This window comes from Camelus dromedarius, chromosome 16 (assembly GCF_036321535.1).
Source record: "Camelus dromedarius isolate mCamDro1 chromosome 16, mCamDro1.pat, whole genome shotgun sequence".
In the NCBI taxonomy this organism is placed as follows: Eukaryota; Metazoa; Chordata; class Mammalia; order Artiodactyla; family Camelidae; genus Camelus; species Camelus dromedarius.
Window position 1 is genome coordinate 18,699,379 of NC_087451.1, and position 27,906 is coordinate 18,727,284.

At 45.8% G+C, this 27,906-nt stretch overlaps 1 protein-coding gene and 1 long non-coding RNA gene across 3 annotated transcripts; one reads left to right on the plus strand and one right to left on the minus strand.

Annotated features, from left to right (window-relative positions):
* Positions 1–9,764: 9,764 nt before the first annotated feature.
* On the minus strand, positions 9,765–27,906 carry LOC105103061 (uncharacterized). Its single transcript, XR_010384477.1, has 5 exons — positions 27,681–27,906; positions 25,768–25,848; positions 20,202–20,447; positions 18,352–18,477; positions 9,765–17,453 (listed from the first exon to the last, which is right to left on the minus strand). It is a non-coding gene; the product is annotated as an uncharacterized LOC105103061 (long non-coding RNA).
* Positions 15,276–27,062, plus strand: ALOX12 (arachidonate 12-lipoxygenase, 12S type). 2 transcript variants are annotated; one of them, XM_031467787.2, is made up of 14 exons: positions 15,276–15,410; positions 16,045–16,246; positions 17,398–17,479; positions 17,584–17,706; positions 17,818–17,921; positions 18,178–18,338; positions 19,171–19,314; positions 20,137–20,346; positions 22,431–22,517; positions 22,717–22,886; positions 23,383–23,504; positions 25,442–25,542; positions 25,665–25,835; positions 25,958–27,062. In XM_031467787.2, exons 1-14 carry the CDS (start codon positions 15,276–15,278, stop codon positions 26,135–26,137), a joined length of 1,992 nt encoding a protein of 663 aa, XP_031323647.1. In that variant the 3' UTR covers positions 26,138–27,062. The 2 variants fall into 2 exon arrangements, with proteins under 2 accessions (XP_031323647.1, XP_064351218.1); XM_064495148.1 differs by lacking the exon at positions 25,665–25,835.

The window sequence follows — 27,906 nt, forward strand, 5'->3', positions numbered from 1 at the left end:
TCATACCATACACAAAAATAAACCCAAAATAGCCTAAAAACTTAAGACAAGACACCATAAACCTCCCTGAAGAGAACATAGGCAAAACATTCTCTAATACAAATTGTAGCAGTGTTTTCCTAGGGCAGTCTACTGAGGCAATAGAAATAAACAAATAGGACCTAATTAAACTTATAAGCTTTTGCAGAGCAAAAGAAGCCATAAATAAAGCAAAAAAGACAACCTACAGAATGGGAGAAAGTATTTGCAAATGATGCAACTGACAAGGGCTTAACTTCCAGAATATATAAACAGCTCATACAACTTAATAACAAAAAGCCAAACAACCCAATCCAAAAATGGGCCAAAGACCCAAACATTTCTCCAGTGAAGACATACAAATGGCCAATAGGCACATTAAAAAAAAACTCTTTATTTTTAACTCTCCACTGTCCTAGGACTTGCTGTTTAATATCTCCCTTCTATACCTCTTGATTATATTACAACCTGTGGCTTTCTGTTAAATTTTTATTGAAATATAAGGTACATATAGAAAAGTACACATATGTGTATACAGTCCAATAAATTTTTACAAACTGAATAGACCTGCTTAATTAGCATTTAAGTTTCTATAGCTTTTTGTGTCACTTTGGTTGTTGGAATAATGATAACTTCAGATATTAAAATGTCTAGTCTAATCTATTATCAAATTTGCATTTTCATCTAATTCAAAGCTTATACCCTTTCCCCCTGCTCAGGCTTGACTGAGACTCAGAAACCCTGCAAAAAGGAAAATGGACGTAGTGGGCTGCGTCTTCAAATATTTTCTTCATTCTTTTTCCCTTCCTTCCTCTCCCCTGTTTATTATACTGCTCTGGCTCCTCCAGAATTTTTATAATTTTACAAATAAAGAAGTTGAAGCACAAAGAAGATGAAATAACTTTCCTGAGTCACACATCTAGTAAGGGTGAAGCCAGGATTGCAAATACAGAAGGTCTGGATCCATAGCCTGTACTCTTCATGCCTGTCCTGTACTGCCTCTCTACACAGGAGTGCTGTGTGCTTGGCTGCAACCTCTAGCTAACTCTACTCCAAGGTTACTCAATTGTATTTATCTACAGAACAGATTTCAAGTTTCAATAAACTTCATGAAATGGCCACAGGATTCAAAATATGTACTATATGGCTGAATTTAAAAAGGAAAAAAGAATGAAAGACTAAAAGGAAGGAAGGGATAAATGAACAAAGGGAGGAGAGAAGGGAGAGAGGAGGCAAGGAAGACAGAGATAAAGAGGACCAGAGGAAGTGAGGAAGGAAGGAGGGAAAACTGGTCTCAGAATTACAAGACATGACCAAAACTGAAAATTTAAATCTACAAACATTGTGAGAAATATTAAAGAACACCTAAATAAATGGAGAGGTATATACCATGTTCACAGATCAGAAGACTCAATATAGTTAAGATGTTAAGATGTCAGTTCTTCCTAGACAAGCATATGTAGAATAGATAAACAAGATTATACGGTATAGCACAGGGAAATATATACAAGATCTTGTGGTAGCTCACAGCGAAAAAAAAATGTGGCAATGAATATATGTATGTTCACGTATAACTGAAAAATTGTGCTCTACACTGGAATTTGACACAACATTGTAAAATGACTATAACTCAATAAAAGAAGTTTAAAAAAAAAGATGTCAGTTCTCCCTAAATTGATCTATAGATTAACGCAGTACCAGACAGCTATTTTGTAGAAATGGACACACCGAATCTCAAATAAAATAGAAATGTAAAGTATCTAGAATATCCAAAACAATTTGGAAAAATAAGAACAAAGTTGGAGGACTTAAACTACCTGAACCTTCAAGACTTACTACGGAACTAGCTAACTATAAAGCTAAGCTACTCTACTATTACATATTAATATATATTAATATATGAAACAGTATTATATATTATTAGCAGTACGATATTGGCATAGTAGACAAATCAATGGAATAGAGTGCAGATATAGACCCACACATATAAGGTCAATTGATCAGCAAAGGTTCAGAGGTAATTTAGGACAGTCTTTTCAACAAAAGATTAGTCTTTTCAACAAAAGATGCTGAAATAATTGGGTATCCATATACAGAAGAACGGATCTCAACCCTTACCTCATACCATATACAAAGATAACTCAAAATAAATTATAAACTGCAATATAAAAATTGAAACTGTAACACTTTCAGACATAAATATAGGAGAATTTTTTCTTTATTCTGGCTTGGGTAAAGTTTTCTTAGGTAGGATCAAAAAAAAATCAACTACAAAAGAAAAAAATTGATAAGACTTCATCAGATTTCATCAAAATGTAAAACTTGTTTTATTCAAAAGACACCGTTAAGACAATGAAGAGACAAGCCACAGACTAGTAGAAAATATCTGTAAAACATATATCTAATAAACGACTTGTATCCAGAATATACAAAGAACTTTTACAACCCCATAATAAGAAGACAGACAACCCAATAAAACAAAATAGGCCAAATATTTTAACAGACACATTACCAAAGATATACAAATGGCAAATAGACACATGAAAGGATGTTCAACAACATCAGTCACCAGAAAAAAGCAAATTAAAACGAGAATGACTAAAACTTAAAAGACTGTCAATACCAAGTGTTGGTGAGGATGAAGAGCACTGGTGTTGGGAAAGTAAAATGGTGCAACTACTTTGGAAAACAGTTTGACAGTTTCTTATAAAGTTATAATTACCATATGACTCAGCAATTCCACCCCTAGGTTTTTATCCAAGAAAAATGAAAATGTGTTCACACAAAGACTTGGTGATGTATATTCTTAGAAGTGGTAAATCATATTCAAAGCAGCATTATTCATAAAGCCAAAAACTGGAAACAATCCAAATGTGCATCAACAGGTAATTAGACAAACAAATGTGGTACTGCAACACAATGGACCATTACTCAGCAAAAAAAAACAGAAACAAAAGCAAAGGGATGAAGTGAAGATGAAATAGATACACTTCCTCCTATACTTCCTAAGTACAGCTAAAAACTATGGACATTATATATATAACAAACATAAGAAGACTCTAAAAGGTAGAGATAAGAAGGTAGACCAGGTAGGGAACTTAGGACCTCGGGAACAACATGGCAATGAGCTCCCTGGGTTTTCTTTTTGCCTTGTATATCTGGGTGCTGGAGAAGCTGCCAACCTGGGAACACCAGTGGGCACAAACAAAATAATCCTCAAGAAATCCCTCTGGGAAAAGGAAGAGGAAAGGAGCAAACCTGCAAGACAGAAAACTTCTAGATGTAATCACTCTATCCCAGCCAAACACCATGGAAAGAATCATAGCCCCATCACCACGCCATCGGTAAATGCTACACGGGGAGCCCAGACTTCCATTCTTGCCTGGCTGGAATAAGGCACCTCTAAACTGCCCCTTGCTGGGGGGGTCTCAGAGAAGAGTGGGTGGAGATCCAGGACTTTCACCCCCAGTAGGTATTGATGGGGCTTCCCTTCCAAAATGTCAGGGGAGAGATCACACAGAGATCATAAACTTCCATCTCCACCCAGCAATAACAGGATACCACCACCCTCCCACCACCAACCAGAGTCAGAGGAGGCCAAGGGGATTGGCACAGTAGATTAAAAAACATGATTCCACTATATGCAAGAACATCATGCTGAATGAAAAAAAAAGCCAATCACAAAAGGCCACATACTATGACTCCATTTACATAATATTCTAGAAATGACAAAATTACAGAGATGCAGAACAAATTAGTCAATGCCAAGGGTCAGGGATGTTGAGGGGAGAAGAGAGAATGTGAAACCAGGGAGATCTTTCAGTTAATCGAATTGTTTTGCATCTCACTTGTAACGGTGGTTACACAAATCCGCACGCATGAAAAATGGCATAGAACTATACACACCCATGGTACCAGAGTCAGTTTCCAGGTTTCGATCTTGTACTGTAGTCAACGTTAAGATGCACATGGGACTTCTTTGTCCGACCTTTGCAATTTCCTGTGAATATTTTAAATATTTCAAAATACAAAGTTTTCAAAAAGGAATGAACTACTGATACCCATAATAAAGTAGATAAATCACAAAGACATTATGCTGAGTAGAAAAAGCCACCTAAACAAAAGAGTATATATGATACCATTTATATGACTCTAGAAAAGACAAATTCAACCCATGGTGACAGAAAGCAAACCAGTGGTTGCCTGGGGCCAAGGAGGCTGACTGGTGTTGGGCACAAAAGAACACTGTGGGGTAATGAAAATGTTGCATATATTTTCATGGTCAGAGATATAAGGTCGAAACTCATGGGAATGTATATTTACGATAAATGCATTTTATTGTACATAAATGATACCTTATTAAAGTTGATTTAAAATCACTTCACAAGTGGAACAGAAAGAGAAAGAAAAATGCCATATGATATCACCTATATGTGGAATCTAAAAAAAAAGAAAAAGAAGGACACAAATGAACTGCTTATTATTTATAACTTAGATGTCTGATTTCTTGAATATGTATAACTGCATTTGACTGTCCTTTATGACTGGATTATCACATTCTGTTGATTCTTATTACGTAGTTGGCTTTATTCTTTTGATAACTATGTAAGTTTATAAAAATTAAAGCTCTAATCTGTTCTTAGAAACAACGATCAGTACATATAGGTAAACTAAAAAAAATTTATGCAGTATATTGTATATATGTAGTTACATGCAATATAATGTATAATATGCGGTCAAACTGTAATAATTCTACCTAATAAAACTGAAAAAGGGAAAAAAATCACTTCACAATAAAACAAAAAAGATCATCAAATCATATAACTTGATGAATAACAAAAGAAGAAAATATTTTAATGTACAATAAAATATTCAATTGTATGTTTTTGTTATAAAATACGGCCATTTGAGTATAAGGTGGCTGAGAAAGTCAGATCCAATTGTGATACCCAAAATGGACACACAAACCTTGCTAACACCGACCCTTTGTCTGTATATATCCTCCAAAGTAATATTCCTAAGTTGTATACCTTCGTATTACCCTCAAAGACTGAGAGGCGGAACCTTAAAGACCTATTTGTGTTGATCGGTTAATTCACCAACTGTGTAGAGGCGTATCCCACCTGAAACCAGAAAGTGACCACATCTGCACAAATATAATGAGGGGGAAATGATTCTTCAACATAAGGATTTCTTGATATAATCCACTCTGATTATGAAAGAGAGACTGCGATCAAGCCACCGTGTGAAAGAGTCAGCTTAGTCAGTATCCAAAAGTGCGCAGCCACCACCAAATAACTCAAGAGAGAACTCCCAATTAAAAAGTTTTCCAACAAACGTCAAAATCTTGACAACAAAAACCTCTGTACTCTTTGCACAATCTCCCTGTAAATCTAAAACTATTCTAAAATGTAAAGTTTATCTTAAAAAAAAAACTATTCTTTTATAAAAATAAATCACTGAATTAAAAAAAAAAAATTTGCTGATGCTGACCCGAGCAGGAGTTGACATTTTTGAAACATGAATTGGTAAAACCTTAACAATGTCACCAGCTTTACATGCCACTTTTGGATGCTAGGTGGAGACCACAACTGCTCATAGATGGATGCTTTAGAGTGGATTTGTGAAAGGGAGATATAGAAGACCACACTTAAAATACACCCCACCTCAAACATATCGGCTAAGTATTGCTGCGCCTCACAAAAATGCTTCCATGTGCCAGGAACTATGGAAAAGATAACAAATGTTACTATAAAGTAACATAAACTAGCTGACCAGTAGACAGATGCCCTATCTAGTGATGGAAAGACTTGGAATGTTACCTGTGAACGCATGCAAATTGAATGGGAGACACTAAATCAAGGAGACCTAAAGTATCTCCTCTAGGTGACCTGGTGGACAGAACTGTCTTGCCACCCCTCCCAAACTCAGCAGGCAGCAGAACAAAACTCAACACCCCCACCCCCCAAAAGCAGTTCTCCAGGAAAAAAAAAAAAAAAACAACAGAGAATTTCTACTTCCAATTACACATGAGAGGAAAAAGGAAATATTAAATCATGAGTCAAAGTGAAAATATAAGCTCAGTCACGGGGGGGTCTTCCCACACCCAGATGCAGTGGCTTTTCAACTAACTGACTCACCCCAAGAGGTTCTAGAAATAGGAAAAAAAACAGGAGATGCCAGGCCGCCACCCCTGAGAGGAGAAGGTCCCGTCTGGAAAAGGACCCTAGGAAGAGAGCAAGAAATCCACATCCAAACTCACTTACATAGATCCTAGGCTGCCTGGGGAGAACGCCACTCACGGGCTGGCACATTGTTCTAAGTCACTATCTCTTGGACCCAGACCACAGGTGCCCGGGTGTTCTAGCCTACAGACTGTATCACTGCCTTACCCCCTACATTATTTAGGATTCTTTGTACACGTATAACAGAAAGTCCATTCAAAGTACTTTTCAAACAAGAAAAAGACATTTATTGGTTTCTACAATTTGAAAAGTCAGGAGCAGTCTGACCTCAGATGTGGCTGGGTCACAGGGTTCAAACAATATCATCAGGACTCAGTCTCTCTCTCTCCCTCCATGACTGGCTTTCCTTTCCTCTGTGTTGGCTCTATGCTCTGGCAGGTTTTCTCCAAGTGGAGGCCAGTGCAGTCAACAGACCTATAGTCTACAGGTTTGGGAGCCATGGTGGAGACACAAAGACTTCATTCTCTCCATTTCCATTAAAATCCCCAAAATAAGTGTCTTTGGCTCTGATGAGCCCACCCTGGGCCATGTGTCCACCTCTTAACCAACCACTGTCCAAGAGGCTGTGATACTCTCATTGACAGGTTTTCTACAGGCCATTTATCAGTAGACAAGGAGCAAAATCATTAGGCAGCCTGAAATTCACCAGCAACCCATATGTGAGTAAGAGCAACAACAATCAAAACACACACACACACACACACACACACACACACACACACACCAGGAATCTGGCAGAATGAGCAGGCTTTTAGATTTTGTTCACCTCAAGACAATAATAACAAGCACTAACCCCTTACACTTAAAAAGCTTCCCTGAGGAGTCTGAAGTTACTACAAGCTACTATCTATATAAAGCACTTAGAAGAATGTCTGGCCCAAAGTAAATACTACAGAACTGTTAACGATCATCATGGAAAAAGGATCTCGGAGGAAGAAAAAGAACACATTCTAATACGCAGGGTGGAAGTAAAAAATAGCTTAATCTAAATGCTGACAGGAGTGTAATCTAATTTTGTAACAAACTGGTAAAGCAGGATATATTGGTTAAACTACTTTTTGCTTCTTTGATCCATAGATTGAGAATCACAAGACTGTTTTCAAATATCTTTTTAGGTCATCACTCCAAGGGGATTTGCTACAGAATAAATATCCAGTACTGATTACAAGATGGTAGACCTATAGATACTGGGGTCTACCCTCCTACAAACTATACACATAGAAACAATAGGAAATACATTGTAAATAAATTGATAACTATGCTCCAAAATTAGAAAGTGAATGGCTGGTAGAATAGAAAGAGAGAACTTGCTAAAAGATATCATGCTAGATTAGACTAAAATGGAGAACTGTAGCTAGAACATCAGCCAGAACAGAGCGAGAGAGGAATATATTCCTCTCCCTCAGGAGGAAACAAGACCCTGAGGGGTGGGCCACCTGGAAGCCATCCACAGGGAATACGGAGTAATCACACTCTGTACTCCGACTTCCCAGGTACCTCACCAGCAACACATCCCACCCACTTCCAACTTCCAGTGAGAACAAATACAAACTGGAAGTTATTAAATGAAGCAATTTGAGAACTAGGAAGTTAAAAAGTCGAACTGTTGAGATTAAAAATCAATAGCAGAAAAAAAAATCAATAGCAGAAAGGCCACACTCTTTGACAGCTGTGACTTTGCCGTCCACGCCTTCTTAACTTCTAAAGAGATGAATGTAATGAAAAAGAACATGAAAAGGAATCTATGTATGTATATGCATAACTGGGACATTGTGCTGTACACCAGAAACTGACACATTGTAACTGACTATACTTCAAAAGTTAAAAAAAAAACAAAACCCAAAGAGAAAAATGGAGGAAGAGGTGTTAAGTCTACCCACATCCTGTGTTCTTGACTTTTCTATTCTTGTTTTAAGAGACTATGACAGTATTCTGGGCAGGGAGGGGAGAGGGTACAGCTCAGTGGTAGAGCAGGTGCTTAGCATGCACGAAGTCCTGGGTTCAATTCCCAGTACCTCCATTAAAAAATAAATACATAAACCTAATTACCCCCCTCACCAAATTAAAAAAAGAGAGCGAGAGAGAGACTATAACAGTATTCTATACATTTGCTTTCTCAATCCTTCCTTCTCCTAAGGATGGGAAGTAGTTTGATGTTTCTTAGGCTCCAGGAATATAGAACTGCGGTGGTGGGTAGATCATAATACTGGTCTCAACTCTTCACTCTCCCTTCCTATGAAAGAATTGCCCTTCCTGTCCATTTCCATAGACTTAGTCACTCCTCTGAGAGGAGAAATATACAGCCCTGTGCTCTTGACCTAAGGCTTGGCCGTGTAACTTGCTTTGGCCAATAGACTGGAAATGGATATGACTCCTTCCACATTTAAAGAGAAGCCTTTTGCCATGAGAACAGCATGTTGAAAATAAGGGCTGCTCCTTCAGCCTGTATCCCAAATAAAGAAGACTTACGGAGCAGAGTCCAGCAGAGCCACAGGGGACAGAAATGAACCTTTGCTGTTGCAAACCACAGAGGACTGGGGGTCATCTGTTACTGCAGCAAAGAGGATCCACGTGCCATTGGTTTAACCACCTCCAGTCATCACACAGTTACCTCTGCAGCCTGAAGATGGTGGATACAAACCTCTAATTCTTGTCCCTCTCTCCTGGGACCAGCAGCAGGATTCTGCATGGGAAAACATTGTTCCATGGCACATGGGAGTTTAATTCTTTTTCTGAATGTCTGTATTTGCCTCATATGAAAAGAGGCTCCTCGGAGAATAACACCAGCTGCAGTGTTTAAAAAAAAAAAATCAGTAGCAGGATGGCCACAGCTAAAGAATGAATATGTGAGTTGAAGATCCAGCCAAGGGATTCTGTCAAAGTATAAAACAGAAACGAGACTTCATAAAGTGAGGAAGAGACACTGAGGAACATGGGGAAAAAAATCCGGACGTTCCAACATCTATGTAAAAGCTCAAGGAGAGACTAGAAAAAAGTGAAAGAATGGCGCTATTGAAACAAAGAATGTTCTTGCAATTAATCATGAAGGATTGAACCTCTGCTCCTTTCTTTGCTCTCATTCCTCCCTCCACTAAAACATCAGGCAAGGAATTTTTTAAAAAGCATAATTACAAAGAGAATGGAGATAAGAGTAGATAACAGACCATGTCCATATTTTGGAAGCTCAAAGCAGATGGACAAGTGGTAATTAATTTGGCAGACCAGAGAAAGTTAAAGGGCAGATGACTACAGGGTACATACATGTGGGCCAGTGAGCACAGATACCCAGAAAGGCTCAGCAACTGGAGAATCAGTGATCCCCGAAGATAGCGGTGCAGGTAAAGCTGAACACAGTAGGACTGATTGAAAAATCTGTATGAGAAGCCCACAAATGGCCCCCCATTAATCCTGAGTTGGGTATGGGGGTGCTGGGGATCAAGCCAACCAGAGAGAGATTTCTGGTGGCAGAAAATGGCAAAAAATGTGGAGAATATACGTAGATGGCTAATATTCAGTCTTACAACTGATCTTGTCTTTATTTAAAATTTTGAGGGATAGATGGGATTTCAAAACTGTAAAATAGATAAACAAGATTACACTGTACAGCACAGGGAAATATACACAAGATCTGATGGTAGCTCACAGAGAAAAAAATGTGACAATGAATATATATATGTTCATGTATGACTGAAAAATTGTTCTCTACACTGGAATTTGACACAACATTGTAAAATGATTATAAATCAATAAATTTTTTTAATTTTTGATATTTTTGTTTACTGTGAATTTTTGCATTAATTTTGATCTTTTCAAATATTGTATTAAAATATTATTTACCTTGATGAACAGGTTTTGGTGGGACACTTTAAATGTTGCTCCCAAGGTAAGTGCCTCACTCGCCTCACCCTATTCCCCACCCTGGCTATTGCCCTCTCAAACCTTCAGTACAAATCTGTTATGTGGGTTAGTGGGTTAGTGATAGCTTTTAAATATGGTTCAGCACAAGATGGAGCAAAGAGATCACAGGCGGCAGGCAAGACATGAAAATTATCTAGGTTATTCTAAGTGAAGTAAGCCAGAAACAGAAAGAAAAATACCATAGGATATCACTCATTTGTGGAATCTAAAAGAAAAAGAAAAAGAAAAAAAGGACACTAATGAACTCATCTACAAAACCGAAAGAAACTCACAGACACAGTAAACAATCTTACAGTTACCAGGGAAAAGAGGGTGGGAAGGGATAAATTTGGCAGTTTGAGATTTACAAATGTTAACCACTATATATAAAAATAGATTTAAAAAAATTTCTTCTATATAGCATAGGGAACTATATTCAATATCTTGTAATAACCTTTAATGAAAAAGAATATGAAAATGAATATATGTGTATGTATATATGCATGACTGGGACATTGTGCTGTACACCAGAAATTGACACATTGTAACTTACTATACTTCAATAAAAAATAAAAGATTATCTAGAAATCAGTGTGAATTAAAAATTTTGAGTAATGTAGGATTATTAGAAAAAAGAGAAAGATAAACAGAGTTTGGGATGGTTTGGGGGATGCTGGCAGGGGTCCCAGAGAAGGAGTGGAATTTCTCCTCTGATGGACCCCACAACTCATTTGTCCCTTAACCGTTGTTTCTCCAAGATGGAGTAAAAAGCCCAAAATGCTGTGGGTCTGGCCTTGCAGTTCAGTCCTGAAAAAGAGAGGCCAGGGGTTGGATGTTGGATTCTTGGGAATCCCAGCACCTTCTCCAGAGTAGTTGGAATAATCCTCCCACTTGGTAGCATACGAAGCTCCCACGCCCATAAAAACTAACAGCCCCACCCCTCATGGCCACTCGCTCTTCTGATTGAGGTGGCCCGCACTCTGCCTTTGGAGTGTAACTACTTTAAACTGAGCACCCAACCCCCACACCTCCTGGCCTTTCTCTTGCCTTCTGAAATAGCCCACACTCTGTCTATGGAGTATGTATCTCTCTAAATAAATCTAGCCTTACTCAACTGTGGCTCACTCTTGAATTCTTTCCTGTGAGAAGCCAAGGACCCACACTTGGTGACGCACATCCCAGGGGCTCATCCAAGACCTGGGACACGGCCATCCTCTTGCCTCACATTTTTCCCTGTATCAGTTCCAACAGAGACCCATCAGCAGGAAAGAACCAAAAGGGAACCCTCTGTGAGCAAAGTTCTCTGGTTAAAGGACCAGGTTCAACACCAATGCCTAAAGGTTTAAGCAGCTGAGGCTGGACATGGGCCTGACCCAGGCCCCTGGCACCAATCATGCTTGGGGCCCTTGCCCAAGCCTGTGTGAACAGGAGTTGGGAAGCCCAAGTGTGCGTCACTGTCGTGGCCTGTGCAGTGGTCCCTGCAGCACCAGAAAATAACCCATAGAATGTGCAGGAACAATGTTCCCGCATTCGACCACTGAACAAGAACAGAAGCAAGTAACACCACTCAGAGAGGAAAGTGCTGGGCTTCGTGCAAACAGGGGCAGGTGGGACCTCAAATGACTCAATGGAAAACATGTGCTACAGCATCGGCCCTGAAATCAGATCCTATGTTTGGTTCAAAGCTACACAGTTTATAATGTCGTGTTTGTATGTTTAATTTGCCCTCAAGGAACAAATACAAATGTCTATAGCCCTGTGCCAAATATGGGTTCCAAAGATTCATGCAGAGGGGACAACTGAGTTATCCTCTAACCGACTGCAGTTTGAGCCACCCTGGCACAGAGGAAAGGAAGAGGATGAAATTATCCTTGTGATTAGGAGAACACTTTAGCAAGACTTTTTGGCTTGAAAGGCAAGGTCCATCCCCCTTCCCCACACCCCTTGGTGAGAGAAGCTTTGACCAAGTTAAGTTGTTCTGCAGAGAGAGTTCATGGGAATGTGGGTTGCAGAACAGGGCCCCGGGAGTCTGGAAGAAGAGAGAGTCTGGCTCTGATGTGCACACCTGGGCCTTCCCACCATGAAGGGCCCGGCAAGGCCAAGGCCCTGGTCCTTCCCGGGGCATAGGTACACAACAAAATGGTAATTGTGAAGACAAATAAGCAGCTTCATTCTCCCTGCTGAAAATAATAAACTTCTTCCTCTTTCCCCCTTTTCTTAGCACATTAGCTTTATTTTTATTTATTTATTTATTTATTTATTTATTTGGAGCATTAACTTTAGAAAACTTGTAGCTACAAGTTCTTCCTGTGCCTCTTTGAAATGTGTGGAAATCTTCTCAGAAGCTAAACCAGCCTCTTGCTGGTTTTTGACCCAGGAATGTCGCTCCCAAGGCCCCCCGCCAAGAGCCATCTCTTTCAAATGTAAATTTCAGGGAGTAGCACCCCCATCTCCCAGTTTCGGTGGGAGGGTAGGACCTTAACTGCGGTGGGCTCCTTCCACCAAGTTGCAAAACTACCTCCTATCATAAAGATATAAGAACTTAGTCCTATGATTAAGCCTACTAGTAACCCAGAGGCTCACCAGTTACCAGGTAAAGTTAGGATAAACTGTGTGTGACAAACGGTGCGGTCAAGCCTCTTACTCTGAGGACTAGTTTACTGTTCATCTTGAGGACATACGTGTAACAGCTGTATCTGCTTGGCTGTGCTGCTTTATAAAAGGGTGCGATTACTTTATCTTTACAGTCTCTTAGCGGATGGCCTGTGACGCGTATCACATTCTGGGAATGCTTATTCAATTATACAACTGTTTTCTTTCCTCTGCCACCTTTGTGGAGGGGTTTTAGGGGTTTTTCTGGGTTGGGTAATTTTGTTTTAAATTCTGTTCCTCAGCATAATGCATGTGCTGAAAAAAGAAAAAAAAAAAAACTGGAAGGGTCTTGAGGAGCAAGATCCCTAAATGGGAGGCTGGGGTCTGTGGAGGGACATGGAGAAACAGTATGGGGTGGGGAACGGCGGAGGAATTTCCAGAAGGAATGATGCTGACATTCAACCGGAAATTGTTTCCAGTCTGTAAATAGAATAATGGCAGCAGGTGCATACAGAGACTAGTGTCAGGCATTGTTCTAAATATTTTCAACATTAACCCCTTTAGCCTATGTAGTCGCTTGGATTATAGCTCTTAGTCATTCGTTCCCCGCCTCGCCCCGCCTCGGCTGCGTGACCTTGAGGGATGCTAGAATGGGCAGAAAAGTTGTCACGAAACAGCAGAGAAGCAGGCTGAAGTCTAGACGGGTTCTGGAAATAGGTGTGAAGCAAACTGTCTTTTCTAGGCCAAAGTGACCCTTGAAGGGTATGTATGGAAAACCAGATTCAGCTACTATGTAAGATGGGGACATGAGATAGTCTAAGTATTACAGGATAAGGGGACCCCCCCGAACTGGAGGAAACTAGGGTCCAGCATGTGACAGACACCAGCCCTGAGCACAGAGGATGCAGGCAGCAGTGGGCCCAGAAGATAAGAAGAAAGCACACTGTAAGGATGAGACACTTCCGGAAGTTTGGAGGCTAGAAGGCAGGACTGGAATCCCTCTTACGCCCTCCCCCGCCCGAGTAACCACACATCAAGTCATTTTTGAGGGTCTGGCTCAAGAAAGCAGATTTACCTTGCCCTGACCTAGCCCTGGCCACCAGACACATCCACTGGGAGCCAAAAGCTTATAATGATTTGGCCAAGAAGACCTAGATAGGGACCTGCAAGAGGCTGCACCTGGTTCCTGTGTGGGTGGCAGAGCATGAGGCCTGAACATCTTCTGATGTTTACAAAGTCCCTAACCAGCACTGGCCCCTCCGTAGCTCCCTGGTTTCCTGCCCTGAGTGCCACAAAGGACCAGGAAATAGCTGGGGGGAGCAGGATAAAGACTAGAAAGAAGATGAAAGAGGTAGAACTTCTTGACTAATAAAAACTTTGCATCTAATGTCTTAGAAGAAAACTGAAAAAAGCTTCAGGTGGGGGAAGCAGGTACCAGGGTCAGTAAGGCCAGAATAAAAATGAACCTGATTTCTTCTGTATACAACAGGGAACTATATTTAATATCTTGTATTAAACTACAATGAAAAAGAATATGAAAACGAATATATATATGTATACGTATAACTGAAACATTTATGCTGTACTGCAGAAATTGACACACTGTAAACTGACTATACTTCAATTTTAAAAAATTAAACTTTTAAAAAATAAAAAATTAACCTGGAACATATGGAAGGGGAAGAGGTTGTGTTCACGGGGAAGAGGTTGTGTTCACCTGGAAGGGAACAAAGTCCAGGGGAACTGTCCATGGATGCTGTGTCCCTAAGTTACTCCATACTGTACCCTGATAGCTGCATCCTAACATTCTCTGCACCCACTATGAACGTTGGACAAAAGGAGGTTTTCACTTCCCTGCCTCAGCGGGGCCTCCCCCTGCATCTGGCGTGCCTGGGGTCTTAACCTGGCCATGCTGGAAAGCAGGTTGAGGTCTGGGGTGCAAGTCTTTGAACTGTTACTTTTCCAGGTTCTAGGAAGCCTGGGGGACCCCAGGTCATTTACTAAAAAACTGGGCTCAAATGAGGTCGAAAGCAGGAACTGAAAACCTACTGGCCATACCGGGTCTAGCAGCAGGACACTACGTGCTCCCTGGGGCCCAGCCAAGAAAAGCAGAGACTTTCCCCTCCATTGGAAGACCGACCCACCTCCTCTTCCGCCTAGCTCTCCGAAAGGCCTGGGGACCCCGGGAAGTCCTCAGCCTTGCTCCCTACAACCCCGAGGCCCCCTCGGAGGTCCAGAGAAACCCAGGCAATTCCATCCTCTCGGCCTCACCGAGGCTGGGGCCCCTTTATCTCCCGCAGCTCCGCTCGGATCCGGAGGCGCGGCCCTTCCCCACAGCCGGCTCTGCCGCTCACAGGTTCGGGCTAGTCTGGGGCGGGGACTGAGAGCGCCAGCAAGTCGTGAGAAGGGCGGGGACGCGGACCCATCTTTAAAGGCCCGGGCCCCAAGGCGTCTCGACACCCGCCCACGGCCCCAAGAAGTGCGCACGTCCCGGCTCCCCTCGTCTAAGCCGCCAGGGCCGCCATGGGCCGCTACTGCATCCGCGTAGCCACCGGGGCCTCGCTCTTCGCCGGGTCGCACAACCGCGTGCGGCTGTGGCTGGTCGGGGCGCACGGGGAGACGAAGCTGGAGCTGGAGCTGCGGCCGGTGCGGGGCCAGGTCAGCAGGCGGGAGCGGGGGCCCCCACCCCGGCCCGAGCTGGGGCTCGCGGCGGGAGGGCAGCCCAGAGGCGAGAGGCCGGTGAGGCGCGGGATCCAGGAGCTAAATGATAGCTGGACCGCACTGGCTGGGACTTCCAGGTGTTGGGATGCCTGCGCCTGGGCAAGGAGGGGCGAGGAGGGGCGAGGAGAGGGAGGGTCGGGAGCCAAAGACGGGCTGAACGCCACCCCCTTCTCCCTTCCCAGTTACCCTGGTCCTCACAGCCTCCAACTGACTCTCTAAATGACCCCAGGCCAGTGTCAATATAGCATCAGTGTCAAATGGGAAGCTCCTGGGAGAGCGCAGACGGGAATGGCTCAAAGAACGGATGGAGGTGATGGTGCTCAGGCATCAATTCAAGACAATGAGGGCCACGCGCCGCCTTCCCTTGTCCTCCTGGTGCCATGGGGCGTCTGAAATCCACCGCGCAGGTGTCCAGAGGAGGGAACGAGGTCTTTGGAGGCATTGTCAACGGAGGCCACCAAGGTCCCCCCTCTTCTGTCCCCACCCCACCTCAGACCCCCAACCCTCACTCTCCGCAAAACGGCCTCTCCCAGGACCCTCCCACTAAAGTCTCCGGGTTCTGGCCCCACAGGAGGAGGAGTTTGAGCACGACGTTCCCGACGACTTGGGGCCGCTGCAGTTCGTGAAGCTGCGCAAACACCACTCCCTGGTGGACGACGCGTGGTTCTGCGACCGCATCACGGTGCAGGGCCCTGGAGCCGGCGAGGAGGCCGCCTTCCCGTGCTACAGCTGGGTGCAGGGCGAGGGCGTCCTGTGCCTGCCCGAGGGCACCGGTGGGGGCAGTGGTGGGCGGTGCGGAGCCTGGGGAACTGCTGACGAAGGTGGGGGGGAGGACTGAGGAAAGGTCAGGGGGGCTTGAAAAAAGTGGGTGTTCAGCAGGTTAAGTGCGAAGAAGACAGGAAATGGGGGAAAGTTATAAAACACCAAATTTACACATAGACTAAGAAAAGCTGCGAGTGGGGCTGGATAGGGACATAAGTGCTGTGTAGCTCCCACCTTCCAAGAAGGTGAAGACACAGAATGGGCGTTGAAGCAGTGATGGAAAACAGAGAAGTCCAAGTAAAAGTGAGAAGGAGATCTGGATGGGACTGGGAAGAAGTTAGGGCAGGACAGGTTAAGATTAGCATATGGAATAGGGGCTGGGGAGGACCCCTGCGAGGACACAGCTAAGGGAAACAATAAATAATATGATTTGGAGGGCTGGTTTGGTTGGGAAAACATGGAAGACAACCGTCAGGGACAGGGAGCACGCTGACAGGAGGCGGGGATGAATGACAGCAAATTCAGAATTTGTTGGGGAAACGAGAGATGATTATGGAGGCAACTGAGGCAAGGGCAGTGATGACGGAAACGTGAAATCTATCACTTTGAGGCAGGTAAGTATAAGTACAGATAAGAGCAGAAACAAGTTGATAATATAGACTTTGCTGGTGAGTCTTGGAACAATGAAGTCAGAAACAGAAAGCAAACATAGCTCCTCAAAGCTTTTTGAGGATGGCCAAGGTGCGGCAGGTGAGGTTCAGGACACATGAAATTAACCAAAGCAATATACTGTAGAAAAGAGGTGTAGGCATATGAGTGATTAAGATGTTATCACCTTAATTAAGGTGATTTTTCCAATCATAGATATTGATGAAATAAGATCAGGAAGGGAAAGACAGTTAAATGACAAGAAAGGGTGTCAAACATGAGACTGTTGTCTCAAGGCAAGAGATGAGGTCTGAAATTAGCACAACCAGGAGTGCAAAGTTGGCAAAGATAAGATAAATGTGTCTGGGGAACTGATGGAGTGAGGCAAGGCCAGGGATAAAAGCAACAGAGCATGACTGAACACACGGACTATGACTATGGAAAGGAAGATTAGGATAGGTGGCGGGGCACAGGACCACACAAACTGTGGCCAATCATCTTCATGTCTCCCCAGCCCGCCTGGCAGGAGACAATGCATTGGACGTGTTCCAGAAACATCGAGAGAAGGAACTGAAAGAAAGGCATCAGATATACTGGTGACCACCCACCTACAGGGCCCCTTGGTTGTACCCCCATTCCCTGACCCCGCCCCCATCACTGACCTGGACACCCTCCCTGAAGCCTTGTCCCTGTCTCCTAGCTGGGCCACCTGGAAGGAAGGCTTACCACTGACAATAGCTGCGGGCTGTGAGGATGATCTACCTCCAAACATGAGATTCCAGGAGGAGAAGAGGCTGGACTTTGAATGGACACAAAAGGCGGGGTGAGAAGAGCCTCTCAGAGTGGAAAGAAGGCTGGGAGACCCCAAAATGGTGATAAGTGGGGAGGGGCTGATGGATCAGCAAATGGGTTCATGCCACCACACCTGTCCTAGGGCCCTGGAGATGTTCCTCAAACGTGTGTACACCCTCCTGAGCTCCTGGAACCGCCTGGAGGATTTTGATCACATCTTCTGGGGCCAGAAGAGTACCCTGGCTGGTCAGTGGTCCCCCCAGGTCTCTAGAACCCCCTGATGGCCCCTTTTGATGACCCGACCATCACACTTCACAGTCCCGCATAACTACTTCCCAGATGAGAACATATTATGCTTGGTCATTTCTCAGAGGCCCCAAGATGAAAAGGCAGGGGCTGGATACGGGCTGGTCATATGCTGGATCGCTGGGGTAGGGCCTGGAGGAGGGGGATATCCCAACTGTGTACTGTCCTCCTTCTCCACTCCACCCCGACCCCACAGAGAAGGTTCGCCAGCACTGGCAGGAGGATGAATTTTTTGGCTACCAGTTCCTCAATGGCGCCAACCCCATGCTGTTGAGACGCTCCACCGCTCTGCCCCCTCGGCTAGTGCTGCCCTCGGGGATGGAGGAGCTACGGGCCCAGCTGGAGAGAGAACTCCAGGTACCCTTCCCACCTTTGCCTTGTTCTCTCCTTGGCAGTGTGGCCAGCAGTTGTGAAGGGGAGGGACCAAGGCTGAGTCAGGGTCGGGAGGTTGTGGGAATCCACTGCCTCTTGGTCCAGAGTCCAGTGCTGGAAAAACCTAGAGATAATAAGGCATGTAAGGGAAAACTATAAGGAGCACCCAGCGTGGAGGGGAACCAGGATGGATTCCCAGGGCACAGATGGGGCCAGAGATGTTAGCAGGGACGATGACTTTCCCTGGCTGATATCGGTGCTCCAGACACCAGTGTTCACAGGCAGGAAGAAAGATAAAGAATGCACCATCAGGTAGAGAGAACTGGGGAGGTTACCTGGGTTTGGAAGAGATGAGCAGGGCGGGATGTGAGTTTTGTCTGTGTGCGTGTGTGCTGGACTCCATGGTGGTGGTAGGCAGGGGAACCTCTGTGGATCACTTGGCAGAGGAGGTGAGGTTTGGATAGGGAGTCAAAGAGTGCTGGCTGAACTGATGACAGTCAAATCCAGCAAGCAGATCATTGAGGGATGGGGGTAAGGGGCCTGGCCATCTTGACAAGGGGACAGCTTGCAAACCGGACTGAGCAGTCCTGGTTCTAAAACCAGATCTCCTACTACACAGCCCTCACTAGGTGGTTTCTTCACTTATCTAAAACGAGAGGAACTGGGCCAGCTGCTCTGCTCCTGACAGGACTCTGCTACTGACACAAGATGATAGCAAGAAGCAAGACAAATGTCTTTAAATGTCTTCCCCCTTTGCCCTGGCCCTCTAGTGGTGGACTTTGAACTCTAACGATGGATACATTCCTCCTTTCCCCAGAACGGTTCCCTGTTTGAGGCGGATTTCATCCTCCTGGATGGAATTCCAGCCAATGTGATCCAAGGAGAGAAGCAGTACCTGGCTGCCCCCCTCGTCATGCTGAAGATGGACCCCCATGGGAAACTGCTTCCCATGGTCATCCAGGTGAGGCGCCCTGAGCATCCCCCTCCCAACCCTGCTCTCTGACCACCGCAACCTCTGTTCCCAAGGACACAGCCCCTTGGTTCTGGGCTCCTGAATTCCATCCTTACGCAGTGAGACCTGTCCTCATGTCACTCTGTTTGCGGCCTAGTTTCTCCTTGACTCATCCAACTGGAAGGACTTGTTCAAGAGTCATAAAGGCCTTCTGGAGTTCTCCTCATATACCCAGTGGTTCTCAGACATTACTGTGCCTCAGAATCATCTAGAGGGCTTGTTAAAACACAGGTTGCTGGGTGTCCTCCCCACCTCCCCCACCCCACACACTTTCTGATTCAGTAGGTCAGCAGTGGGGACTGAGAATTTGCATTTCTAACAAATTCCCAAGCGATGCTGATGCTGCTGGCTTGGGGACACACTGAGCATCATGATTTAATCTCCCAGTCACCTCTGACACTAACTACCCATCTACCTTTTCTTCTTCTGTTCTCAACAGTTAGGTAAAAAGTACGGTCAATGATCTCACACAGCCCACTTCCCCTTCCATCCTCCCACCATAATTCAACCCTCATCATGTTTCTCCCAAACCACTGGCAGGATCTCCTCGCTGGACGCCCTGCTTCTGACTCTCCCTGATTCAACCTGACCACCGTGGCGCTCGCACGGTGCCACAGCTAGGGAGAGACAGGGTGGAAAGTCCTCATTCCTCCTACAAGATTATAACTTCTTTGATGGCAATCAACATACTCATCTGTTTCCCTAAGAATGCTGACCATAACGTCACACATAAAGCAGGAGTTCCATGACGGCTTCATTTCTCCTTCCCAGCTCCAGCCTCCCAGCCCCAGCTCCCCGACCCCACCACTCTTCCTGCCCTCAGATCCTCCACTTGCCTGGCTCCTGGCAAAGTCCTGGGTCCGAAATTCAGATTTCCAGCTGCATCAGCTCCAATATCATCTGCTGAACACTCATCTGCTGGCCGAGGTCATCGCTGTGGCCACCATGAGGTGCCTCCCGGGACTGCACCCTGTCTTCAAGGTACAACCTCCACCCTCCACATCCCACTTGAGTCAGACCCCAGAGAAAGGAAACCGCCCAGTGGCAAATGATACTGCAGCATCAAAAAAAATTTACATCACCTTGTGAGAGAAAGAGGGGAGAAGAGAAGGAAGACAGAGTCAATATGTTGAGACTCAGATTTTAATTAGGTCGAGTCACTTAATGTTTCTTCAGAACATATTATTAATATGGCCCTCTGAAATCCTCAGAGATCTGACGATCTAGCAATGGGCCTAGCCAGAAGATTACTAGGAAAACAAAAGCTTTGTTCCTGCCTTAGGAGATTTATTAGCCAGAAAGACAAGTGGTGTCCATTAGAACCGCCCAGAGAGCATCTGGAACTAGACTGAAATCACAAGAGACCACCTATAAACACTAGGGCGTTGATGGAGCAAATTCCACCCCAGCTGAGTCTGCTAAGTAGCAACAGATCAAAAGGCAAGGACGGGAGCCCAGCAGGCCGTTTAAACCTGCCCCAGAGATGGAGAAAGACATGCATTGGCGAGGTGGCAACAGGAATGAAAAGGACAAAAATCAAAGGGCTGGTGCAGGGAGGTAACAGCAGCTGCGGCATGCCTGTGTGCCAGAACGGAGACAGAAAGGTCAGAGGTCTAAGCTGCTCCTAGGAGCCCAGGGGTGGGTGTGCTGGAGTGACCTGGAAAGCCTGTGGGCTTGGGAAAGACTGAGTTCAGCATCTGTTGCCAGGCAGAAGGCAGTCACATAAAGCCTGTGCTTGCTTCAAACTGTCCTTAAAATCTTGATGACACTTTAGATACAGGGAACAAAGCAAAGGAGGGACAAAAGTGATACAAGTTGCGGAACCAGAACAATGATCAGAAACAGTAAAGCCAAGAGAAGCAGCCAGTTGGGAAGCCAAGATGAGGTGCTCCATTTTAGGTACGTGGAGTCGGAAATGTTGGCAAGAGATGCCAGTGAGCACCTGGTCAGGAGAACGACAAAACTGTGTTTCAGTGGGGCTTCTGCCCAACCCTCCAAGCCTGGCCAGTAGTAGCTGTGGCCTCCTGGAGTCCTGGGTGACACAGAAAAGATGGAGACCAATGGAACTGACAGAATCTGGGATTTCACTGATCTCTAGGGGGCCACGCACCACCATCTTCTGCTCATCTTGACCAGGCTCAGCCTCTATTCACACTTAAATTCCCCCTTCAGTCCCCTCCAAGCCCCATCTCCACTGCCATGGCAACAGCACGGCAAACAGCTGAGCTGTTACCGGTACACGGGGAGAGCCCAGCCGGCACATGTCCTGGAGGTGATGTGTGCAGGCTCGGGACTCAGACTGCCCAGCTCTGAATCCTGAATCCTGACCTCTGTACATACCAGATGTGAGCTCAGTGTCCTCCCCTCTAAGTGGGGACAACAGGAGCTCCACTGTGGCTAAAGTATAAAATGACACAACAGTGTGACAGAAGCTAAAAGCTGTGAAAACATTCGTTCTTGCAGCGATTGTTACTGTTATTCAGAGTTGTCTGTCCTCAGGTGTCTTCTCTCCTCATGCGGACTTTGGGCTTTCTATGACACTCAGCGCCTCTCATGAACTTTCTGAAAAGCTTCAGTTCACTGTGACCAGCTCTGACCTCCTGGCACCAGAGGTATCGCTGGCTCATCCCGTGTCCAGCAACAACTCATATAGATACCAACACTGCATGAAACCTGCACTCCAGAGGGAAACAATAACAAGGACCTTTCCTCCAGGACTTCTGTGTGTACCAAACATTCCTCACACATCACTCACATAAACACCACAGCCTCCCGAGACAAAAGACCCTACCATCACCTGCTGCTGACAGATGAGGTGCTAGACAGGAGATGAGTCAGAGCCAGGACCCTGAACGAGCATTAGAGTGAGGGCTGAACTGTAGATTGAAACCCAGGCCAGTCTGCTCCAGAGCCTGACTCAGAGGGGAGTAAAGAGAATGAAAGTGATCGCAGAAGCAGGAGACCAGCCTGTCAAGGGAGGAGAGGAGAGAAGGCCACCGTGCTCTGCAAGGAAGGACCCAAGCATGACCCACCATTAACCACCCCCATAATCTCCTCCGTCCCAGTTTCTGATGCCCCACATCCGCTACACTATGGAAATCAACACCCGGGCACGGACCCAACTCATCTCAGATGGAGGTGTATTTGATAAGGTAAGGAGATGACAGGGCAGGGGGTTGCCAACCATCCAACTGTCTGCGATCTCCTGCCACTTTCAAGATCCCCAACCCACCAGTGTGAAAGTCCTGACCCTTTATATCCAGAGCTTTAAATGTGAAAATCCCACACTTGAACCCCTTAAATACTGTGCTTTGGCTTCTTCCTCAAGGTCTCACATCTCTCTTGTCCCAGGCAGTGAGCACCGGTGGTGGGGGCCACGTGCACTTGCTCCGCCGGGCCATGGCTCAGCTGACCTACTGCTCCCTCTGTCCTCCCGACGATCTGGCTGAACGCGGGCTGCTGGGAACCCCAGGTGCTCACTACGCCCACGATGCCTTACGGCTCTGGGACATTACTGCCCGGTGGGTGAGAGTGGGAGCCAAGAAATGGAGGGGTTGGGGGAGAGGGTGAGTGGGGCTCTGGCCTGACATCAGCACGGGGCAAAAGGAATCTAAATACAAGAGGGTCCAGACAGGAGGAGCAGAGACTCCATCCTGGGGAGAGATGAGGACGAGTGAGGAGTCAGTGGGTAAGGTCCGAGAAGGAGGAGATGGGGGACAGAAAGCCTCGGTCAGGAAACTGTGGACTGGGAGGCTGAGGGATCTGGACAAAACAGGGTTTTGTTTTGTTTTTTGCCAGGAAGAATGGCTATCACCCACGCACAGGGAATTCCTAAAATGGATGACCCACATTTCCTTCCTTTCTCACCTAGTTTGTAGAAAGAGCTGGGAATGACCCAGAAGGCAGGTCTTGAACAATCTACGCTCAGACACTGAGAGTCAGCTGGGCAGAGGCCACAGCAAAGTGGAGAGGTCGGAGCCTTCTCTCCACCAGCTCACCTCCCGCTCCCCTGGGCAGGTATGTGGAGCGGATCGTCCGGCTCTTCTACCACGGGGACGATGTCGTGAGAGGGGACCCTGAGCTGCAGGCCTGGTGTCGGGAGATCACTGAGGTGGGGCTGTGCCGGGCCCAGGACCGAGGTGAGACCCCTCCCCAGAGATGGGCTCCTCGGACCCTCTGCCCAGGCCCCTTCTCAGCCTTGTCCGTCTGGGTTCAGGACGCCAACCCTTCACCGCACCCCCGTCTCCCTCCACATGTGAAGCACCTGAATCCCATTCCCACCTCCAGAGACTCATGACAGTTACAGACACCCAAGGACCACCCTTCTCAGAGACCCTGGTCATCAACCCTCATTTCCACCCCTACCCCCAGCCTGTCACAGTGTGGAGCCCAACAGGGCCAGAACCCTGGCCAGGCAGGGATCTGCCTGGGTCCTGCCAGAGCTCACATTCTCGCCTCACGGTTGTCAGTTTCCTAGCCAAGGATATAAATGGGGAGCTTATTCCCATCAACGCCCATGATGGCCTTCCCTGGCTCCTCCCACTTCTGCTCCTGTGCATCACACAGACGGTCCAGGCACCCTGCACACTCACCACAGAACAAGGTCATTTCTAGGTGCAAACTCAGTGCTCTGTGTGCTTTGGCTCAACCCTGAACTCAGTGTCCTACCCCTTGAGACTCTCATTTCTTTGGCCAATCCAGCCACCATCTGCCCCCTGCTTCTAAACTCTGAGGAAGAAACAGCCTTTCTTGAGCTCTTCTGAGGTCTGTCCTCCTCTCTCTAACTCACGTGGGCCAGCCTGTCCCTGCTGTACATCGTCCTTTGGTCCCTGCCCCTCACACTTCGCACCAACATCTCTGCCTCTGTGGGACAACTACAGACATTTACTGGGGAGCCACTGTGGCCAGCCTCTGGGGGTGTGGTGAGTGCTAACCAACACTTGCCCTCTGGAGGGGTGTCTCCCTGCAGAGTCAGTGGCTGCAAACTGCCCCCTACCCTCCCAGGACCAGACTTTCTCCAGTACATCTCAGTGCTGTCCCTTAGCTCCACATGCTCTCGGAAGACCCTGCCTCCTCTCCCCAGCCATCTTTTCCCCAACCAGTATCTACATTTGGAAGATGAAAATAAACATCTGCCTGTTAACTTTAACCTCAACTAACTGCCTCTCATCCCCTCCTCCTCTACTCTCCTGCAGTTCTTATAGCTCACCTTTGCCTCATTTTCCCAGTAGACTTTTTAGAGAAAATAGGCTAAAATTTTAAAAGCCAAAAAAAAGGGGGGGGGGATATAGCTCAGTGGTAAAGCTCACGTTTAGTAAGGTTCAATCCCCACTACCTCCATCAAAAAATAATAAATTTTTTAAAATAAAAAAGCCTGAGATTAGCAGTCAGGCACCCCAGTTCAAGGTCAGCCACTGCCTTTCCCCAACTATGTGATCCTGACAAGAGTTTAATCTCTCTGGTCTTTGATTTTTTTTTTAAATGAATAACAGGGGAGTGATTATATTTGTTCTACTTGACTGACAGGATTATTGGGTCTCTGAGCCCCGACCTCCACTGTCAACTGAGTAGCCTGACGTGTTCTTCGTGGAAAGCCTCTCTTGGCTGTGACACTACAAATCCATGACTTCTCTTATCCCTCAAGTTATAACTCAAACATTCATAATTCCCTGTCTGGAAATAGGAGGCGGCATCCCAAATTTCTCAGCCACTTTTTGACGCAGAGGATTTTTGATCAGTGAGAACTTTTCAGTCCCCTGCTCTTCCATAATAACAATAATTATTAATTATTGAGCCCTTGTTCCATGCCAGGTGACTATCTCATGCACAGGGTAGGGGGCGTTCCACATTCCACAGCTGAAGAAGTTGAGGCTTAGGGAGGTTCAGCAATTGGCCTAAGGTGACCCAGCTATATGACTTGAGCCTGAATTGAAACTCAGTCTGATGCAAATATATTTGAATAAATGACCAAATAAGCAAACACCCACCAATTCCAAAATACAGGCATCCCAGACATTGGTCTTTTTTTCTCTCCTCTCAGGCTATAGACTCTAAATCCTGTTCCTTTCCCACCCAGGTTTCCCTGTGTCCTTCCAGTCCCAGAATCAACTCTGCCATTTCCTTACCATGTGTGTCTTCACATGCACTGCTCAGCATGGGGCCATCAACAAGGGCCAGGTATGGACAGCTAAAAGCCCAGGTCCCTGAAGACAGGTGTCTGGACCTTGGGATGCCCAAGGGAGAGATGGGGGTTCAGACCCTAAGTACCAGGATCCTAGGGTTGCAGTTTCTTCCCCCAGCTGGAATGGTATGCCTGGGTCCCTAATGCCCCATGCACAATGCGGATGCCCCCACCCACCACCAAGGAAGACGTGACAATGGCCACAGTGATGGGCTCACTACCTGATGTCCAAAAGGCCTGTCTTCAAATGGCCATCACATGGCATCTGGGTCGCCACCAGCCAGACATGGTAAGAGAAGACTCTGGGGAAAGGGAAATGACAGTTGGAAGGGAAACATCAGAGCGAAGGGCTGGACTCTAGGTGCGTCTGCCTTCAAACTGGAAACCGACTGATCTTTTGTTCCTTCTTAGGTGCCTTTGGGGCATCACAAAGAAAAATATTTCTCAGAAGCCAAAGCCAAGGCTGCACTAAACCAATTCCAAACAGATTTGGCAAACCTGGAAAGGGAGATTACAGCCCGGAATGAGCAACTTGACCTGCCCTATGAATACCTGAAGCCCAGCCTCACGGAGAACAGCATCACTATCTGAGCTCTAAGGCGCCCCCACCAGGAAGACCACAGATCAGCTCTAGGGCTGAGTTTCATCTTGAGTTTCATGGTTTCCTAATCTCTGCTGCTGAGGCTCTCTTTCCTCCCCCAATTAAATCGCCTACATCTGTACCCCATGAGCCCAAGGGGCAGCAAAACTTTTCTGTAAAGAGCCAGATAATCTTTTAGGCTCTGTAGGCCACCCAGTCTCTGTCGAGACTACTCAACCTTCCTGTTGTAGCACAGAAGCAGCCACCGGCCGTATGTAAATGGATGTGATTGTGTTCCAATAAAACTTTATTTATGGACAGCAAAATACGAACTTCCCATGTCACAAAATATCCTTCTTCTTTTGGTTTAGTCAACCATTAAAAAGCAAACAAACAAACAAAGAAACCTGTGCTTTCTTAGAGGGACATGCACAGGTTGCCGGCTGGACTTGGCCCTCAGGGGCAGTACCTGCACAAAAGTGCCCCGCAGTAGCCTGAGGCACTGACCTTTCTTGCAAACCATCCAGAGAATGCTGGAAGGGTTTCTGGGAGATTTCTGGGAAAAACTGACTCTCTCAACTAATTCTCCTTTCCTGGGAGCTTAACTTCATGCTTGGTGGCTAACTTAAAAATTCCTGACACTTCTTTGGCAACTTTTTCTCCACCCCGATTTCTCCTATTCACACACGTACCCCAAAAGTCCTTGAATGAGAGTAGTGCTCCTAAAGCAGAATAAAAACCTTCACCCCAAAATGGCTTCCTTCTCCAGACAGTCTCAAACAAGAGACATGAAATTCATGCCTCAAGATCACTTTACTTCTCTTTCGGGCCCTGGGGTCTCCACGTGTTTCCTAGGTTCCAAGTTCTCTTTCACAACACTTTTAAGAACTATGTCACAAAATAAATGGAAAAATACCACAAAGTTATGCTAACCACTGACAGCGTTTCTTTGATTCTGGGGTTTTAGGATCAAAATGACCCCTCTCAATTATGTTGTGATCACTGTCCTCACTAGAATGGGTACAACAAACTCAGTGCAAAATTGTGTTCTTTAAACACCCCTATTTCCCTGAATAATTATTACAAATCTTTCACCAGGAAAGTATACAAACTTTTTCTTTGGAGAGTGTGATCTATTCGTATTTTTAAAATCTTGTACCCCGCCTTGTTCAAAGCTTCCTTAGTTTACAACAGGGAAGCAAAGTGACATTTTTGTGTATTCATCCCCTTCTCCAGCACATTTGGCAGGACCATTCACCTTAACAACTTGCTCATTGAGTCTGCTTTTCCTGGGCTTCTCCTAACGCCCATATTTTTCCCGATTTGGCATCCAAAACCCTTCAGTATTCCATGTTTGGTAATAAAATATTACATATTTCCAATGCCAAGAAGCCTCAGCAATTTAAAGCGTCCTAGCCACAGCAGCACGCCTGGGCGCGGGAAGGGGCTGCTACCTCCTTTTACAATGTCAGAATGTCTATTTTAAAAGGTAAGGATGAGTAGAGAAAAGATGGAGGCGTTCTCTCTTGGTGTAAATGTCTATGTCTCACTTACCATTTCCCCATCACAGGATACCACCCGAGACTAAGGTACCGGAGAGAAAAATCAGGTAGTTTCAATCCTCTGCTCCTAAGAGCGCATCGCCAAGGTTACCAGGAGCTCCGCAAGCGATAAGCCCTTTTCCCGAGGCCGAGCTACTGCTTCTTCCTCGTCACGTGACTTGCCATACTCCGTCCCGTGATACAATGGAGCCTCCTATTCAAACCTGAAGAGGGAGGAA

Excerpts from the sequence above, each read along its gene's own strand:
- ALOX12 (XM_031467787.2), top strand. The coding sequence starts at position 15,276 with ATGGGCCGCTACTGCATCCGCGTAGCCACCGGGGCCTCGCTCTTCGCC. Across the intron at positions 18,339-19,170 it reads AGCTGGAGAGAGAACTCCAG|AACGGTTCCCTGTTTGAGGC; the intron begins GTACCCTTCCCA and ends TCCTTTCCCCAG. Across the intron at positions 19,315-20,136 it reads TGCTTCCCATGGTCATCCAG|CTCCAGCCTCCCAGCCCCAG; the intron begins GTGAGGCGCCCT and ends TCTCCTTCCCAG.